Source organism: Mesitornis unicolor, unplaced genomic scaffold, assembly GCF_000695765.1.
Source record: "Mesitornis unicolor isolate BGI_N332 unplaced genomic scaffold, ASM69576v1 scaffold41884, whole genome shotgun sequence".
Classification (NCBI taxonomy): domain Eukaryota; kingdom Metazoa; phylum Chordata; class Aves; order Mesitornithiformes; family Mesitornithidae; genus Mesitornis; species Mesitornis unicolor.
In genome coordinates this window covers 16,584-34,181 of record NW_010182914.1, presented here as the reverse complement: position 1 = coordinate 34,181, position 17,598 = coordinate 16,584, and the positions used below count along the sequence as shown (strand labels likewise).

The 17,598-nt window shown below is 38.4% G+C and overlaps 1 protein-coding gene across 1 annotated transcript; it reads left to right on the top strand.

The window, feature by feature from the left end:
• The first annotated feature begins 708 nt into the window (after window positions 1-708).
• Window positions 709-17,320, top strand: DCLRE1A (DNA cross-link repair 1A). The gene is made up of 9 exons (XM_010183939.1): window positions 709-1,123; window positions 2,683-4,260; window positions 5,595-5,728; window positions 6,874-6,992; window positions 8,564-8,707; window positions 9,576-9,721; window positions 10,753-10,907; window positions 16,360-16,501; window positions 17,154-17,320. Exons 1-9 carry the CDS (start codon window positions 709-711, stop codon window positions 17,318-17,320), a joined length of 3,000 nt encoding a protein of 999 aa, XP_010182241.1.
• The last annotated feature ends 278 nt before the right edge of the window (window positions 17,321-17,598 follow it).

Here is a 17,598-nt window from a genome sequence, read left to right as displayed (position 1 = left end):
CGGGCCCTACGCACGGGGCGGCTGGCGGCGGGGAGCGCGGCCCCTCCCGGCAGCGCCGCGTCGGTGTCGGCCTTCGCCGTCCGTCTTCGACTCTCGGCAACGGTCCCGTAGCTGAATTCTCGTCGTTTTCTTTGAAAATCTTCGGGGCAGTGAGGTGGCAGTCAGGGGACGGGGCTTGCTGGGCTTCCCTTCTGAGGCCGAGTTGGGTGCTTACGAGAGGGGTAGCGGCGGGGAGCGCGGCCCCTCCCGGCAGCGCCGCGTCGGTGTCGGCCTTCGCCGTCCGTCTTCGACTCTCGGCAACGGTCCCGTAGCTGAATTCTCGTCGTTTTCTTTGAAAATCTTCGGGGCAGTGAGGTGGCAGTCAGGGGACGGGGCTTGCTGGGCTTCCCTTCTGAGGCCGAGTTGGGTGCTTACGAGAGGGGTACCTGAAGGAGATGGCCCACCCCGCATCTTACAGGCTTGGGTTTTGTTTAACTGGAGTAATAACAAATATTCAAAGGGGTGCTCATTAATTATTTTTAGGATAGGATCCACCATGCTACTGTCCCATCACGGATTGCTGTTTGGTTTGTGGCCCAGTGTTGCTTTTTTAAAATGGGGTTCAGGTGCTTTTCTTCAAATAGTGAAGGGAGGAGGGAAGAGAAAACATATTAGCAGAAGATTTGTGAACTGTTGCTTAAAAGAAAGGAGAATATTTCACGTGTTGTCATGTCTGAAGATGCTTTATTGGAAGAGGACATTTGGGAGTACAAATCCATTAGGAAGCAAAAGCATCAGAGTAACTCAGAGAGCATCTCGACACCTGTGCAGAAAGTAAGTGATGGCAAGTCTAGGCCAAAAAGAAAGAGAAATAGCAATAAAAAATCCGTAGAAAAAACTGATACACCTCAGAAAACCGAGCAGAGATCAAGGCTAAATCAGGATGTGGATCAAGGTAAAGATGACAGCAGTGTGCACTCCCAGGAAAGCGTGAGTAGCCTGACAGAACAGAGCTCACAAAATGCAAAGCCCATCCATGATGGATACTGTCCAAGCTGCCAGATGCCTTTCTCTTTGCTATTGGTCCAGACACCTCGATGGCACGTTTCAGAATGTTTGGATACTCCAGGATCCATTGAAAAAGGTATGAATAGAGTAAGAAAAAAGCCTTCAGAGAAAAGTTAAAGGCTTCTCACATAATGTTGCTGTAAACCTTGGTTTTCACATTTAATTCAAAAACTGAGATGGTAGCTGATATGATTTTTAGAGTGCTGTTACTGATCACTTAGCAGTCTTATTTTTGTATGTGATTTTTGGTTCCTTATGAAGAACATGAACACCTATCATGAAAATCTCATACTAGAATCTAATATCTAATCTCTGTGATGTTAAAGATTCATGGTTGTTGATCAATAAACTGAAGGTGTGTATTTACCGTTTTAAAATAATGGAACCTGTTTCAATTACTAAGTCAGTGGCAGCAAAACATCCTTCATCAATAAAGGTGCTGCTGCTTTTGACACCAAATTTCTTTCTCCTTAGGTATGAATTTTAATGTCGTGTATCCATGTTGTTGTGTGACTTGTCTGGGCAAGTCACAGTAGGCAGTTGGAAAATGAAATCAGTCTGTTAGGCTAATTTACTTGAAGTGTTAGCTCCTGATCCAGTTAGCTTTAGAAATGTTTTACAGAATTATACATCAACACTGCTGTATCATGAGACAGCACAGTTTTGATTTGAGTTCTGTACAAGAACAAAACTGACTCATTCCAATTGCAAGTTTCATGTCTGGAAATACCATGTCTGAACAGATCCAGGTATCCAATTTGTGTTCTTAATACACCTCATATCTTTTGAAAAACAGAAAGCATACAGTCGGGAAACTTGAGTAAAGGCTGTTTTAGGTAACACAGTCACTTTCTTTTTTTATGTCTTCATAACTTTCATTGACGTTTCTTCTTCAGAACAGTGAGCCATTTAGTTCTGATTTTGTCAGTGGTTTTAATTTAAGACAGATGTGTTAACACCTCATTTCCATCTCTTACTTCCATAATTTACAGATGTAAAATCGTTCTGATTGATTTACACATTCACTGTAAAATCATCAAAGTTAGGCTAGCAGACTCACAAGAAAAAAAGGTTAGGGAACATCCATGGACTGTTTGCTGGCATCTGAATTCTGTATAATTTTTTCACATAAATAAATACATTGCTTTTTTTTAAAAAAAATGTAATGTGTAGCCCAGCAGACAATTTGAAATGGAATTGCAGGTTGATTCAGAACTGAGAGTTGGTTTTTTTGAAACGTGTCTGTTGGCCTTTTCTGGTGCTACTGCTCTGAGCTCATTGCTTGCATGTGAGACAGTTCTAAACTAGAAGCCATACAGTTACATTAGCACAGCACTGATATGGGGTTAAGTACTCTTGTTGTTAGAGGGCTGTATTAATTCAGGCTTAGTGCTGACCAAACCACTGTTTGATTTTAGGTTGGTATCATTCTCATTTCTAGTCAGCTCAGAGCAGGTGGTCTTGGTGGCTTGAAAATTAGTTTTTATTTGTGCCTTCTGTCCTCCAATAGCTAGCTACATTTATATGAAAAAGCTTTTGAATTGTGTATCACATGGCATTTTTATTTTAATAATTATGTCAGCTATATTTGCAAAGACATTAACATTGCTTATCTGTTTAACTCTTTCCATATAGAGTGTCCTGATGGTTTACTGTGCACTTCCACCATTCCATCCCACTACAAGCGTTATAGCCATTTTCTGCTTGCAGCGAGCAGGGCAGGAGATTATATTGTAAACTCTTCAGCAAACACTTTGGAGGGGAAGATGACATGTTCTACTACTGCAAAGCCCAGCTGTTCTCCAAGTCACGTAAATGAAATGTCACAGAATGCGAAACCATCTAATAATGTAAAAAATGTCCTGAATGATGGCGGTACATTGGTGATACAGAGTTCGCAGCACATGAAGTCTCTAAATACAATCACTGAAAGTAGTTCCTGTTTTGGAGATGTTCAGAAGCCTCAACAGACATTGCAACTTACACAGACCACAGATAATAGTTTTAAATTTGAATTCTTTGACTTTGCATCCTCTCAAGAAGGTCAAACAGAAGATCTGTGTAGTCAGAAAGATACGAATCAGCCAAGTCTACTACAGTCAAAAGTGGACTTCAGTGACTGTGAAATTTCTTACTCTCCACTGAGTATTTTTGAGGAAAGTGAAGAGGAAACTGAGCAAGAGGAGAAAAAAGTAAAAATATCACAAAATAAATTATTCAAAGTCCAGAACTTAGAAGATAAAGAGTTTAATTCTGCAATGTTTAAAACATTTGGTGGACATCCATTACAGCAGAAGCTTCAGGGTGAACATACCAAAGTAGGAAATTTCATAATTAAAAAAACCCAGTGTGAGGAAATAAATGCATTGCACCATCTAGATCACAGTGTAAAAACTGTTTCTCAGAGTTACATGAACAGCAAGTTCTGTAATTCAACATGTGTACATAATCAGTGTCAGCAAGAGGCACTAACCAGTGGATCCTCCTTTCCGTGTAATTGCAAGGAGGTTGAACAGCTGGAATTGATTTCCTCTGCTGCTAAAGCAGGTAACACGGAGTCAGCAGGTACTGATGCTTGTGTTTTGAATTCTGTGTATGTGAGTTTTACTGAGACATCATCACCACTGCTAGTCAGAGAAGGTGCTGGATCTCTTCTGACACAGAAAAGTAGTGTTTTGAGGGACTCGGGTAACATTTTAACTAATAAAGATAAAATGACTGCCAATGCAATTGAAAAATCAGCTTGCCAGGAGAGTTTGCAGTCAGTAGTGGAGAAAGAAGGAAATCTTAATACAGCTGCTGCATGCTTTCCCAGACCCACCTCTAAAACTTCTCTTTCTTTAGCAAGTATGAATTCTAAATCTAGTTCTGCCAAAGAACTCAAACAAATGGACATTGGTGTTTTCTTTGGGTTAAAACCCAAAGTAAAAGAGGAGAGCAAAGGAGAGACATGTTTGAGTGAGGGAAAGCAGAAATCAAGTTCAGTAAGTCCCAAAGGGAAGAGGCCCAGACAACAAAAAAGGAAAGCTGAGGGGTCTGTGGAAGATGTAGAAGCAGTTCAAGTTCAAGGAGAAAGTTCAAGTAAAAATGAAGCCTTTGCAGATGTACGTTCTGGTGGCCGACAAAGGTGGAGAAAAAAAATTAAAGGATTGTCTTCACCTACAAGTGAAGGAAAAAGAAAAAAACAGTGTCCTTTCTACAAGAAAATACCAGGTGAGAGTTAACGGTTGCATTTTGTAGAGGCTAACTAATTTTTGCTTGAGTGTTGTATTTTTTTTTTCTGATTTTTAGGCTTCAGTATTTTTTACTACAGCTCATAATGAATTTTATTTCCTCCATCAAAGTTGATAAAATCTTGTGTAGCTGTAGATTTCCAAAATGAGGTGACTGAAGAACGAGAGTCAGCAATGGCTGAAAATAGTGAAATAGTTATGTCGGGAAAATTATTTCAAGGACTGGCTTCTGAATGTTTTTGACAGAGCTAAAAACATAAGCAGTATTGAAAGATGGATTTACTTTCTTGAATTATTTTTTAATGTATCCCTTGTTAATGTTCATCCCTAATTCCTGAATTTAGTTGTATGTGTTGCTTTAGTTGTGCCTGAAAATAGGGCTGTCAGTAGCAATTATTTCCTTACGCTAGGCTAGAAGAACTGAGTTAAATTTTGCATTTGAAATTTAATAGTATTAGAAATATGATTTACTACAAGTGTGAAAACAAAGAAATGAAAACCAAGCAGAAGAGTTTAGTTAAGGAAACAGCCAAGAATTTCTCAGAATCTCCTGAAGTATTTACGTGAATTGCAGGATGATGGATCAGCAGCTAAGAAAGCTTCAGATCCTCACAGTTCCATTTCCCACTAAAGGACTGTCTTAGTCTTAGATATTTGAGGAAGCCAAATAGAAGTATATTTGTGATCCTAAGTGCCAAGCTGCTGCTTGAAGACTGACCTGTAAGTCTTTGTTGGGCTACACCACTATCATGGGTTCCATGGGCTTAGAGAGTTTTCCATGTACAGTAAATTGGTAGAGCAGACTCCTATGCCTACAATGCAGTTTTAAAGTTGCTTTGTTATTTTGTGTATTGTCTTTGTTCTGAATCTTGTTATTACATTTGAAGTATATTTGACTGTATTTTTTATGTTGCTAATGATATATTTTTATCCCCGTGGCCTAGTATAATTCAGTCTCCTTGAAGTTTTAAGTCTGGTACCTCTCAAACACTTGAGGTTTTTTTGGTTGGTTATTTTTAATTAGCAGACTGCTGTGTTTTTTTGGAGTTGCAAATGCCTGAAGTTCTAGCCACTAGTAAATAGAACTATTTCTAGTCCTTCTAGATCTGGGAAATTCGCATAATGTAAAATGAAAAATATTTGAATGCCAGCAGATGAATTAGTTCTATGTGCTATTTGACGGTTTTAAGAAAGTATAACCCAATGCGAAAGAAACATTTGTCAGTATGCTTGCATTTAAAAAAAATTATATTAGAAACTAGTTCTGAACTATGCTTGTTTACCAACTGGCTTCTCTTCCCTTTCTTGCTGTAGGAACTGGTTTTGCAGTTGATGCCTTCCAATATGGAGAAATAGAAGGCTGTACGGCTTATTTCCTTACTCATTTTCACTCTGATCATTATTGTGGGCTAACAAAAAAATTCACGTTTCCAGTCTATTGTAATAAGGTAAGTTTTCCCAAGATTACTAGGTATTATCAAATTCATATCCAACTATAATCACTTTTACACTGATAAAAGTAAATAGATCAGAAGTCCTATTGTTGAGTTGGTCAGGCACAATGGATATGTATAGGGAAATCTGGGTTTCTGTTGTAAGAAATTCTTACCCTGATTTGACTGGTGAAGAACATTAGTGAAACTTCCCTGTCTAGAAACCATGAAAAATTCATGTTTAAAAGGATCTCTAGAGGTCACAGAGTTTGATATCTTGTGCAGTGTGGGTCTAACTTCAAAGTTAGATCAGACTGCAGAGAGCCTTTGTCAGTCAAATTCTGAATATAGGACAGATTCCACTACGTCCCCTCACAACGTGTCGCAGTGCTTACCTACTCTGAATTTTTCTTTTCCTAATACAAAATGGAAATGTCTGTTTTTGCAACTTGAGACTGTAGCTTGTTCTTTTTGTATGCATCATGGAGAAGAATCTGGGTCCATCTTTTCTATAATTCTATCAAGAGATGGAAGTCTGAAATTAGATTCCACTTCAGCCATCTCTTCTCCACATTTACTAAATGGAGTTGTTTTAGCCTGGTCTTGTGTATTTTGTACTTCAGGCTACTGAATGCCCAAGGCTGCCATTGGCTATCGTAAGTCCAACCAACTCTTTACTCATAACATGATAGGGCACCTTGTCTGATCAGCCCATCCAGAACTTGCATCAAAGAACTACTTCTGATTTACTCTGGAAGTCTCCTGGAATGCTTGTGTCCCTCACTGCCCTTCCAGTAGGTGTTGGGGTGGCTGCAGACCTCTGTGATAAGATCCAGGGCCTGTGAACTAGACGTTTCTTCAGTTGTTTAAAGAGGGCTTTGCCCACCTGCTCTTGACTTAGCAGTCCGTAACAGGTATTATTCCCCCTTGTTTGGCTCCTCTCTGATTCCTATCCATAACCTGTTGACAAACTTTTAAAAGTTTGCTTTTCTAAGACAACTTTTTTTCAGTTTGCTCTTTGAGAGGTGAAACGCTACTGAAAGGCTTAATTATACCCAGGATCTCATCGTTTCTCATCGTTTCTAAGTCACACAGTCTGGTTTTCAAAGCCTTTTTAAGATGTTGTTCCTATTCCATATTAAATCCTTTCCCTGTTACAGATAACTGGCAATCTGGTGAAGAGCAAACTTCGAGTCCAAGAGCAGTACATCCATGTGTTGCCGATGGAAACAGAATGTATAGTGAATGGGATCAAAGTGTTGCTGCTTGATGCCAATCAGTAAGTATCATTGCATTTGCTGTGGAATATTTGTATTTATAGAATATTAAAGATGAATAGCTGTACAGCCACAGTTTGTTTTCGTGATAATAAGAGTAAAAATACTTCAGATTCTTAGTAACATGCGTTTTCACTTCAGAAGTGAGTTAGGCATGTAGTAGCCTAAATTTATTGAAAGTAGTTAGTTGTTCTCTTGTAATGAGTATGTAGTGTTAACCACACATAACTCCATAACTTTTAAGCTTGCTGTTCTCTAGTTGGGAATATCCTACATTTCATTCTCAGCTATGTTAGTTTTCTGTAGTTTCAGCTAAAGATTGTGAAATCTTCAGCTAAAGAAAAATGTGGTGCTTTGGAGAGACAAAACCTAGCCAGGCTTTTGAAAACTGAACTTTAAAGAAAAGCCTGTTGAAATGTGCATCAAAGTTTCTACTGGATTCAGTGACAAAGAGTGAGATTTTTGTCAAACATTACACTGACATTGTGTGTAATACTGGATTTAAAGTTCAGTAGCACCTGACTTCCAGCCCTGTGCTCTTGCCGTTCTGCCTCTTGGTACCTTTTTCAGCTATGGGCTAGAAGAAAAGTCCTTTCCTGAAGTGTATATTGAAATGCAGCACTGGTTTGAATTTGTCACAGCTGGTTTGAATATTACTTATCTTAGGATTTGTTTATAGTTGGAGAGATAAGATTCCATGAAGTCCTTTGAGAACCCTTTCTGGGAATGAAGGAAGCCTTGTTGCTTATGTAATTTGGCCACTTCTCGTTTTTTCCTGTTTGTCTCTCTGATCCTCTGCTTCAATTTAAAAGGCATATAACCCTTTGGTACAAAGTTTATCTTTTTGGAGAGTTCACCAGTTCTGTCATTAAGCTCTGATTCTTGCCAGTTTTTCCTTTGTTTTGCGATCTCATTTACCCTTTTACAGATGATTCATGTCCAGAATAGTCCCACTCTGTTTTTTCAGTCTGAGCACTTGCCCTTCAGGCAGCTTTGGTGACTAACTGCACAAGGGGCAATGGATTTGCTGTGGCCAATAAGAGAATTGTATTTGTAACCAGGGAGTTCTGCATGGAAGATAATGTTTAAAATCTGCAAGTAGAATTTAAAAGGAAATGCTTCAGTAAGTCCTGCAGGAATGAAGATGCATCTGCAATAGCACAATTCTGTTTCTTCTGCATGAGAATGCTGCTTCTCTTTTTGGTGTGCTGTTTCCCCTTCAAATCAAGTAATAGTACCTCAGAGACTGCAACTGAGGCAGCGTTTTTGTCATACATAGAAGAAGACAGAGCATCCCAAAAAGGCAGTTAATGCTAGATTACTGTTGGTGTGGTTTTTTTCTTCTCTTCATCTCTGCTGAGAACTCAAGTCTAGCTTGTCTATGGCCACAAGGTTAGCTTCAGAGTTCCTTCGAAATCAGAAATATCTAGCTAAATTTGTCTGCATAGTAACTGTGATTCAAAATGCTGTTCTGCACACCATCCTGCTACTGAAGGGTGGTATATCTTGTAAGGCAGTTTCAGTATGAAGGAATAATGTAATTTGTATGGGGTATTTTGCTTATTTGTTTCAGTTGTCCAGGTGCTACAATGATCCTTTTCTGTCTACCTGGTGGAACTGTTATCCTGCACACAGGAGACTTCAGGGCAGATCCTTCTATGGAGCGCTACCCTGCTCTGATGGGTCAACATGTCCATACCCTTTACCTTGATACCACGTAAGTTGTGTTTAATTTTTTTTCAACTCTTTTCAGTCTAGTAAGACTTTATACAAACCAAATAAATGTAAGTATAAATGACATTACTGTTTTAATACTATTAGCTCTATTTAGTGTTAAATACAATCAGATATTTATTGAAAGTCTGTGTATGTTTAACTTGTTCATCTCTTATGCTGTTACATGAGAGAATAAAAGTGGGTAGTGGAAAAGATGCTAAAGTATTTGTTGAGATGGCCTTGTTATTTATAGGTGTTATTAATTTCTGGGTGTCAAGATTCATACATTGAGTGGTCAGGTCTAAAGTGGTTCATGGAACATTGAGTTTGTGTGGATTCAGCTCTGTTATGAAAAGGAGTGTGCTTGAATTCAAAGAGTGAGAAATGCCAAATGGTTAAATGAGTTGTCCAGGTTTTCACTAGACCTTTCTCTGACTCATGTATATAAACTGTTTTTCTGTGTATGATGACTAATGCCCAGTTGCAGTCTTCTATTTCTGTTCCATATGTTTCTGTGAATTAATAATGCCTTATGTTATGGTTTGTGTGCATGACAAAAAATAGACAGAAGGATGTAATTAGTACATGGTACAAATATCTAGCTTGAAAGAGCATTGAGTGTCAGACAAGTCAGTAGTGGTAGAGAAAAGACTTGACATACTTAATGTAAGTTTTACTGCAACAATTTCATCTGGGCACCTCAGTGGTTTCTAATAAATACATTACAAGTAGATTGAAATTATATAGAAGGATAAGATGTTTTTCATTACTTTGTTACTGTATGCATGCAGTTTTGAGGACCTTCTTGGTAAATCCAGATGTCTTCTATCCTGTGTAACAAAGTGGTATATCTTGTTTCCATGCTGCAGATACTGTAGTCCTGAATACACTTTTCCCTCTCAACAAGAGGTTATCCAGTTTGCTGTCAATACTGCCTTTGAGACAGTGACTTTAAACCCGCGCACTCTAGTTGTCTGTGGTACCTACTCCATCGGAAAAGAAAAGGTTTTTTTAGGTATGTAAAAGAAGTGTACTGGATCAAATAGCTAAATAGCTAAGTCATTGTTGAAAGACCTTTTTCATGAAGATATAAGGGTTCACTTAGTCTTTTGACTGGTGGTCAGATATTGTATAAAGAAATTAAATATATTTAATCATCCTTCTGCTATTTTTTTAACTGTCTGAAATAAATATTTTTCTACCATGTTTACAAATCCCCCCCAAATATATAGAAGGCAAATTGGATACTAAATGAATGAACCTATTTATTTGATTGTGGTGAGAAAATTGCTAATAGCAATTAAAAAAAAAACCCAAACCATAAATGAGGTCTTTTTTATGGTGTTAATAACATGTTGTCAAGAAACAGCAAAGGAATACAATTGTTCTTAAACTTCTATTTTGTTAACAGTTTTTCCTTCCAGGCTTATATTATGTATTTTCCTAACTATATAATCAGTAATCAGTTTTAACAAAATCACTTTTAAGAAAGCATTACCCAAACCAAGACACATCTTTTCTGGCTTAATGAAAATCTTGTGTTCTTTGCTTCACTTAGTTACAGCATTAGTAACCAACATGATTGCCCAAATATGCTCAGAGCAGACAGTGTACCATTTGTGCTTTTGAGTATAAAGTCATCAGCTCAAGACTTGCTTGCACTGAAATTTAGTCTGTCTTTAGTTTGGGCTGTTTGTTGCACAATCCAAAAACTGCATGTGTTTCTGGCTTCTTTGAAGTAAATACCAGTTCACGTTGGCAACTTGGTTCTACCAAAGAAATATAACTTACAGCTTAACAATGTACATTTATTTTCCTCTTTCCATTTGTTGTACACAAGTCTCAAGCTAAAATGTAGGAAACAGAGCTTTTTAGCAGCCATTACAGGTTTCTCTTCTTAGTTTTGGAACATAAAACACTGTATTCTGTTGAATATGGATTTTTTTCAAAGGGATCCAGTGCAATAATTAGGAATATCTCCAAAATAAGCAAAGGATAAACTCTTAACATTTTCTTTATCTGATTTCTTCCCAATTCATCTTAAAGCAATTGCTGAAGTTCTGGGCTCAAAAGCAAGTATGTCCCGTGATAAGTACAAAATACTGCAGTGCTTGGAGTCAGCAGCAGTTAATTCCCTCATCAGTGTGGACTGGAATGGTACTTTGCTTCACGTTCTCCCCATGATGCAAATTAATTTTAAGGTAAGCTCAGAAAATACACTCTGATTAACCTGCTGGCTAATCTTACTGTTGGCTCCTCCCACCTGGTGTAGTGTTTGGTGCTTTTTAACCTCTTGTCAGATCATATTTATTTAGTAAAGTTTTGACATGTAGCAATACATTGAAAATGAAATGCAATTAAACTTTAATATCTGTCTCCAAATGTGATGCACTGAAAGGGTAATTTCACTTCAATGCAGTGCTTGTACAAGATAAGATGAGGTTTGTTCAAAGGCTTGCTCTGTGCGGTCCTTTTTGAAGTAGGTTTATGTAATGACTGCAGGATCTGTCCTATTAGCAATTAATATATTGTGACATGGAGTCCCTGTTTTGAACCTGTCTTTTACCTGGTATGATGTGGGAAGAGACTAAAAAGACTTTCTGCATGTGAATTTCCCTGTTTTGAGGTAGTCCTTGGAACATGGTCTGCTTCCAGTCGCATGTCTGATAAAAAAGGAGTAGCGTTTTCCATGTTCTTAGTTCAATTACCATGTATTTATAATTGTATTTTCATCTTTGAAAATAATACTTTCTTTCTGTGCTGATGATTTACATGGGGATAAGAATACTTGGAAATCAATGAAAACTCACACATAAACAAATACACACATTGGGTGAATTGAAGTACAGCCCATATATACACATCGTTTAGTTTTTCCACACACAATCTGCTCTAGTATTTGTAGCAAAAGTTTATTTTAAGACATTGTTTTGTCTGAAGTTGACTTCAAATGTACGCTTCAGTTGAGCTTTGAGACAGTGGGTTTTTGTTAAGAGTTTTTGTGGGAATTTCTTAGTTAGGAAAGGTGACTGATTCCTAGGGGCAAAGAAGGTTTTTCTAAATAGACACAGTGGCATTAAGGCAAAGCAGCAGGCTCTAGATTAAAAGTAACCTGAAAGAAAAACAGTGGTTGCTTATGCCTTACAGACTTGGACTCATTTTCCTGCTTTGCTTCAGGCCTGCTGTGCCATCTCAGCAAATGCTGCTGAACAAGATGGTATTTAGCTGCAGGACCGGTCAAGGTCAGAGTTGACCTAAAAAGGAGAAAAAAAGGCTGTGCAGTTTGGATGGAAGCTGCAGGAGGTGGAATGTAGTATCTTAATGTTTTAACGTGCTATCATCTTTTCCACGGTGGGGCAGAAAATGAGTAATGGAAATGTGTATGGATTTATTTTGAATATGTTGTGTTGTCTAAAACAGTAATATATTATAGTTTCCTCTGCAGATTTTTTGGTTATGTGATTCTGCTGTCATGTGTCTCAGCATGTATGGTGTACTTGCGTAGCTGGACTTCCAGGCAGAGGGTGTGATTATACCACAAGGATGTCCAGGCACCCATACTTCTCAGAGAGGGGCGATTGTAACATGTGCAGGGTCTCACATCTGAGAACAGGAGGTTCCAGACAAATCTCCAGTGTGCCAGAAGCTATGCCTGGACCCTGGAAAGGGCCAGGAAAGATTAAAGGCACAGTGATGTAGTGGACAGGAGTGTGGTGTAGCAGCCGTGGCCCTGTGTACTGAGGCTTTGACTTCGTGTGTGAAGTTGTTGGAGCGTGGTCTCACGCTCTCTGTCATTACTAACCTTGTGTCCACCTAAGCTATGCATGCTGAGTAGACTTTGGGTGCTAAATATCCAATGAGGCCACTAGCTAGATGAATGTCTGGTAGAATGAGGTAGCAGTAAAATGTGGAGAATGTTAATTGCCTGAAGATGAGTTCATATGACCATTTGTCTTATTTCTGCTCCAGCAGCATCAGTAGACATGAGCTCAGAAAAGACAGTATTTTTAAGAATAAATTATCTGATCACTTGTAATCTGTCTAGTTAAAGAATGAGGAACGATACCATCCTGTTTTTACAGACCATGCAAATGTCAATGCCATGGTCTTGAGTTGCATTACTCTGTCGTGCTGGATTGTACCAGTTTTCTCCTGAATTACTGGCTCATTACTGGGAAAGCCAGAATTTTTTAGTGATCGTCATCACTAAATGCCAGTGCCTTCATTATCTTCTGGGTCTCTCCTACCTCTTCCGTTCTATTTGATTCCTAGCTCTACTTGGAAACACAATCATGCTTCTTAATTTGGGCTAATTTCCTGCTTGTGTGGTTTCAGCTGTGAACCTACAAATGCGTGAAATCCTTGTGGGAGTATTCTCAGTGCAAAGCTCAGATTCAGTCCTTATTTAGTAAATTGAGTACATCTGTGATCTTGTAATCAAGTTGCCTTTTTAGTAGAATGCAAATAGCCAAACCTCATATTATATTATAGTATCTTTTAGAAGCCCCAGTTTTATACCTTTTTTCCCCTCTTTTTTACTTACAGAAAAAAACCCAAAACAAACCTTTTTGTGCTCCAGGCCTCATAGTTCTAAAGGCTGTATGCTTTATTCTTCTGCATTTTATTATTGAAAAACTTCTGTGGTCTGTTTCTAGATAAAGAACACCAAAAACGCTGCATGAACTACATGTGCTTACCACAACTAAAGCTGGGTTTGCAGTAACTCTTGGTAAAACTGTATCTGCCCAAGGAAAGCTTCTGTGTTTCCATAGCTGACTGCCCCCCAGACTAAATCTGGATGCCCACAGCTACCAGAGTAGAAAGGAAATGAGTTGATGCTTTTGAGCTGCTCATGCATATACTTCTTTGTTCACAGGCTATCTGCTGTCATCAGGGCCTATTTTTTTCCTGATCGTTGAGTCTCTAGATTGCTGAGTTTTAATTTTTTTTTAATTTGATATTTTTTTGAATGCATGTTCAGGAATTATAGAAGTATTTTTGCAGTCACTACATTGTGAATACTTTTTTTCCTTTTGGTGGCATTGCCCAGCTGTTTAATTCCAGTTTTGGAGCTGTCTGAGATCTGCTTTTCTCCATGTTGATTTTCAGGAGTAATATCAAGCATGTTTTTTTCATTTTGGAGTCAGCTGTTTTATTATTTGTTAACAACTAGCTTAGCTGTTCATGTATGATGTAGAAACACTGTATTGCTTCAGCAGAGTGTGTCATTCGCCTAAAAGACACAAATAGTTAGAAAAGTATAGAAACTCTGTTTTTCCCGTAGTTACTAGAGTTTAAAGACTCATGTTGGTACCTTCTGCCTGGAACTGAAGCAAACAGAAATTAATAGTGACCATGTCTGGGATAAATCCACCGTGACAAACAGGTGGATCAGTGAATGGTTATTTGACAGGTTGAAAGGTAATTTTTGTACACCTACAGCCTCCTCATAATATGTGCTATACCCTCGTTTTTCCTCTTGGCCAAAGACTTGGTTACAATAATGTACGGTGTGTTTCCCTTTTCTGCTGGAGCAGTCTTGTGTTGTGCTGTGCATCTTTCTATACACAGCCAGCCATGCTGAGGGAAGCTGTACTCCTGGCTTGAATGTTTCCGTCACTTTTTATCTTCAAACACGTATCTGAATATTGAATTCTGGGCAATTTTCTATTGCTGCGTCAGGAGTTGTCATTGTCCCAAGAATCTGTTGAAGAAACAAGTTAAAATTTGAGAAGAAAACTTATCTATTCTGCTTTATAAATTCATATAAGTAGTCTGGATCTGTAGCTAGCATGAAAGCAGTCCCATTCATCATATTGGATGCCTGGCCAGGTATCACCAGACTTGATGTATTTTATCCAGGCTTATGAGTCCCCCCTTGAAAAGAACCACTGCTTGAAGTAAGTGAGTGTTTGGCCGAGACGTGTGAAGTCTGAAGGGTAAAACTAGAAAGAACAAGCCGCAGGGGATCTGAGGCAGTGAAAATACAGTGGCAGAGGAATAAGCTTTATGTGGGGGTGTATTACTGTTGGATTGGATGAGTTTTATATATTAAATTACTTGGTTTTACTCAATAGAATACAGGGATTGCTGTGTGTACAATGAATAGCTGTTTGTGAGTAAGCTAAATGAGTTTCAGTGGTGTTAGGACTGATTGTATATTAACCATTTAATCATGTTTGAATCTTCTCATACCTTACAGAGACTGTTTGCCTGTACTGCTGACTTTAGCAACAGCGTAGGTAACAGGCTGTTACGATGATTGAAGGAAGTTGATTTAGCAATGAAATATTTTCCATTTTAAAAGGCTGAAGGTTTAGAGCAGTGGTGGCTAAAGCAGTAAAAGAAGAAATTGGAATGTGTATTTAAAATGGACCTATTATAAATAGACATTGTAGTACTTCGTTTTGTGGAAAGAGGCCATCTTTTCTAAAATGCATGCATGGTTCTATTGCCACAAACAATTTTTTGTAACTCAAAAATCAAGGCTTCTGCCACTTGAATATGCAGTGGAAGATTTCCAGAGAACTGGGGTCTTCAGGTCTGTGCACCTCTTTTATGTTGCTTAGCTCAGTGTCGTGTACTAGCACTGAGGTGAGATTTTCAAAAGTGCCTGTGATTGAAACAGAACCATTTTTTTATGAGATTGAGATGGCATCCTTAATGTGAATGTTGCACAGTTGATTTACAACAAAATTTGAAAGCAGATTAGCATTGGTTGATACAATAACCATGGCATTTGAAGTTCTGTATTTAGATTTCATTAAAGCAAGGGAAGAAAATATGTGAATTATTAACTTAAGCTATGTTAATCTTCCTAAAATGAAGTGTGAAGAATTGACTGCTACAGTTATATCTTTAATTTAGTGGGGACTGAACGTCTGCAGTGTATTAAGAGTCATGGCAGCCAGCCATAACTCCTGTTGCTGAATGAAACGTGTGGTGTGGTAGTGTTTTTTGCTGGTCATTATGTGTCCAGTTTGATGGATTCTGTATGTTGCTGCTGGACATGGTACTGAAGGTGCAGTGTCACAGGCAGATTTCCACTTCCTTGCTTAGTAATTTTCAGGTATCTGACAGGTTGGTTAATGTTCTGTCGCAGCCCGTCTATCCTCCTCTACCCACCTCTTTTTAATCAGTCTTTATTTTGCATTCTTCTTCCTGCTGCTAATATAAATTTTATGGTTTTGAGTTCTATAATCTTGTAGGGCTTTCAAATGTAGAATGTGCCTTTAGGATTTCATACAGTACACGTGAAATTGATTTTCTGTTTTTGGTTTCAAACAATACTGACTTCACTTCATCCAGGAATAGGATTGTACATTCCTTATACTTCCGTCTCATCCTTTTCTCTATCCTACCTTAAACAACATTAGCCAGCGTGGAAACTTTGTCAAGTTGAGGGTTTTTTTGAGTGAAGGGATGAGAGGTGGTTTCCTTCCTATCATGAATGGAGATGTAGTAAAACATGGTTTAGTGCTCAGAGCAGTACACAACTCAGGCACTGACTTGCTGCAATTTTTTGGGTAGCTTGCTTAATTAATTCTGAGTGCTTCTGGCCATAGGCAGATGTCAGGATGTCTGTGGCATTTTAAATTAATCCGTTGATTTTGCACTGAGGCCGATTTTCACCATCTTATATTTATTTCACAGGCATTACAAGATCACCTGAACAAGTTTTCTCAGAATTTTGATCAAGTTCTGGCTTTCAAACCTACTGGGTGGACCTACTCCAATTCATGCCGTTCTCTGGTGGATATCAAACCTCAGAAGAGAGGAAAGATCACCATATACGGTATAAGAGTGGTAAAGATTAACTGCATTTAATTTTGTGTGGATACTTTTCATGTTTCTATTCTGGAAGCTCCTACTTTGTTGTAACCGATGCTTTTTCTGATAACTCATTGAGAAACTGAACAGATGGTTCTCTCTAGGAGAGATCTGTGAACTGAGTAATCAAGAACACTGTAAATACAGATTTCCACATACATTTTGCTCCTGTCCTCCTCTTGCAAATAAAAGCTTTTCTCTTATATTTGTGGAGGCTTAAGGGTGAAATCTTGGCCTGACTGATGCTGGTGGCAGTGCAGTTTCAGAGCCAAGATTTCAGTCCATACTTCACTCATTTGAGAGACTGTGAGTCTTCCTCTTCCTCTCAGTTCTTATTGGTGGATTGAGTTGAATCTTTTAAAATTTTAATGTTAATTTAACGAAATGCTTGCTGTTGCTCAGTTTACACTGCTGAATGACTTGGTAACATAATGAAATGTAGTTTTTCCAGAAGGAAAATCTGGATTTTCATTTTACCTTGGTTATAAACTTTAGATCTCCAATATGAATTTTTAAAAAAATACTATCAGAAGTATTTCTTAGCTGGAAGGTTTGCAGAAGCATTTTGGCAAGAAGCTAAGCAGGCTGACAAATCCCTGTGATTTGTTTCATTTCAGGGATTCCTTACAGCGAACACAGCAGTTACCTGGAAATGAAGCGTTTTGTTCAATGGTTGAAGCCACAGAAAATCATCCCCACCGTAAATGTTGGTGACTGGAGAGCCAGAAACTTTATGGAGAAGCATTTTAGAGACTGGATGATTGAGGGCAGTGGCCATAAATAAATATAAGGAAGAACATATATTTCAAAGGAGGTGGGCTGGAGTGGGAACTGTGATTTCCTGCCAGTTTTAACTCCTGTTTCTACGGAGCTTTCTTTAGGGAGGATTAAGCTGCCATTCTCCCGAGAGCTGAATTTGGAGGGGAGGTGGGGGGGGAAAAGGCGGAAAAAAAGGCACCTTGCTTTCTCATGCACCTACTACTTATTTGTCCCATAACTTAACATTTTTGCAAATGCATATTTCAGGTTATTTTTATCTTGCTCCTTTTTCCCTGTTCTTAG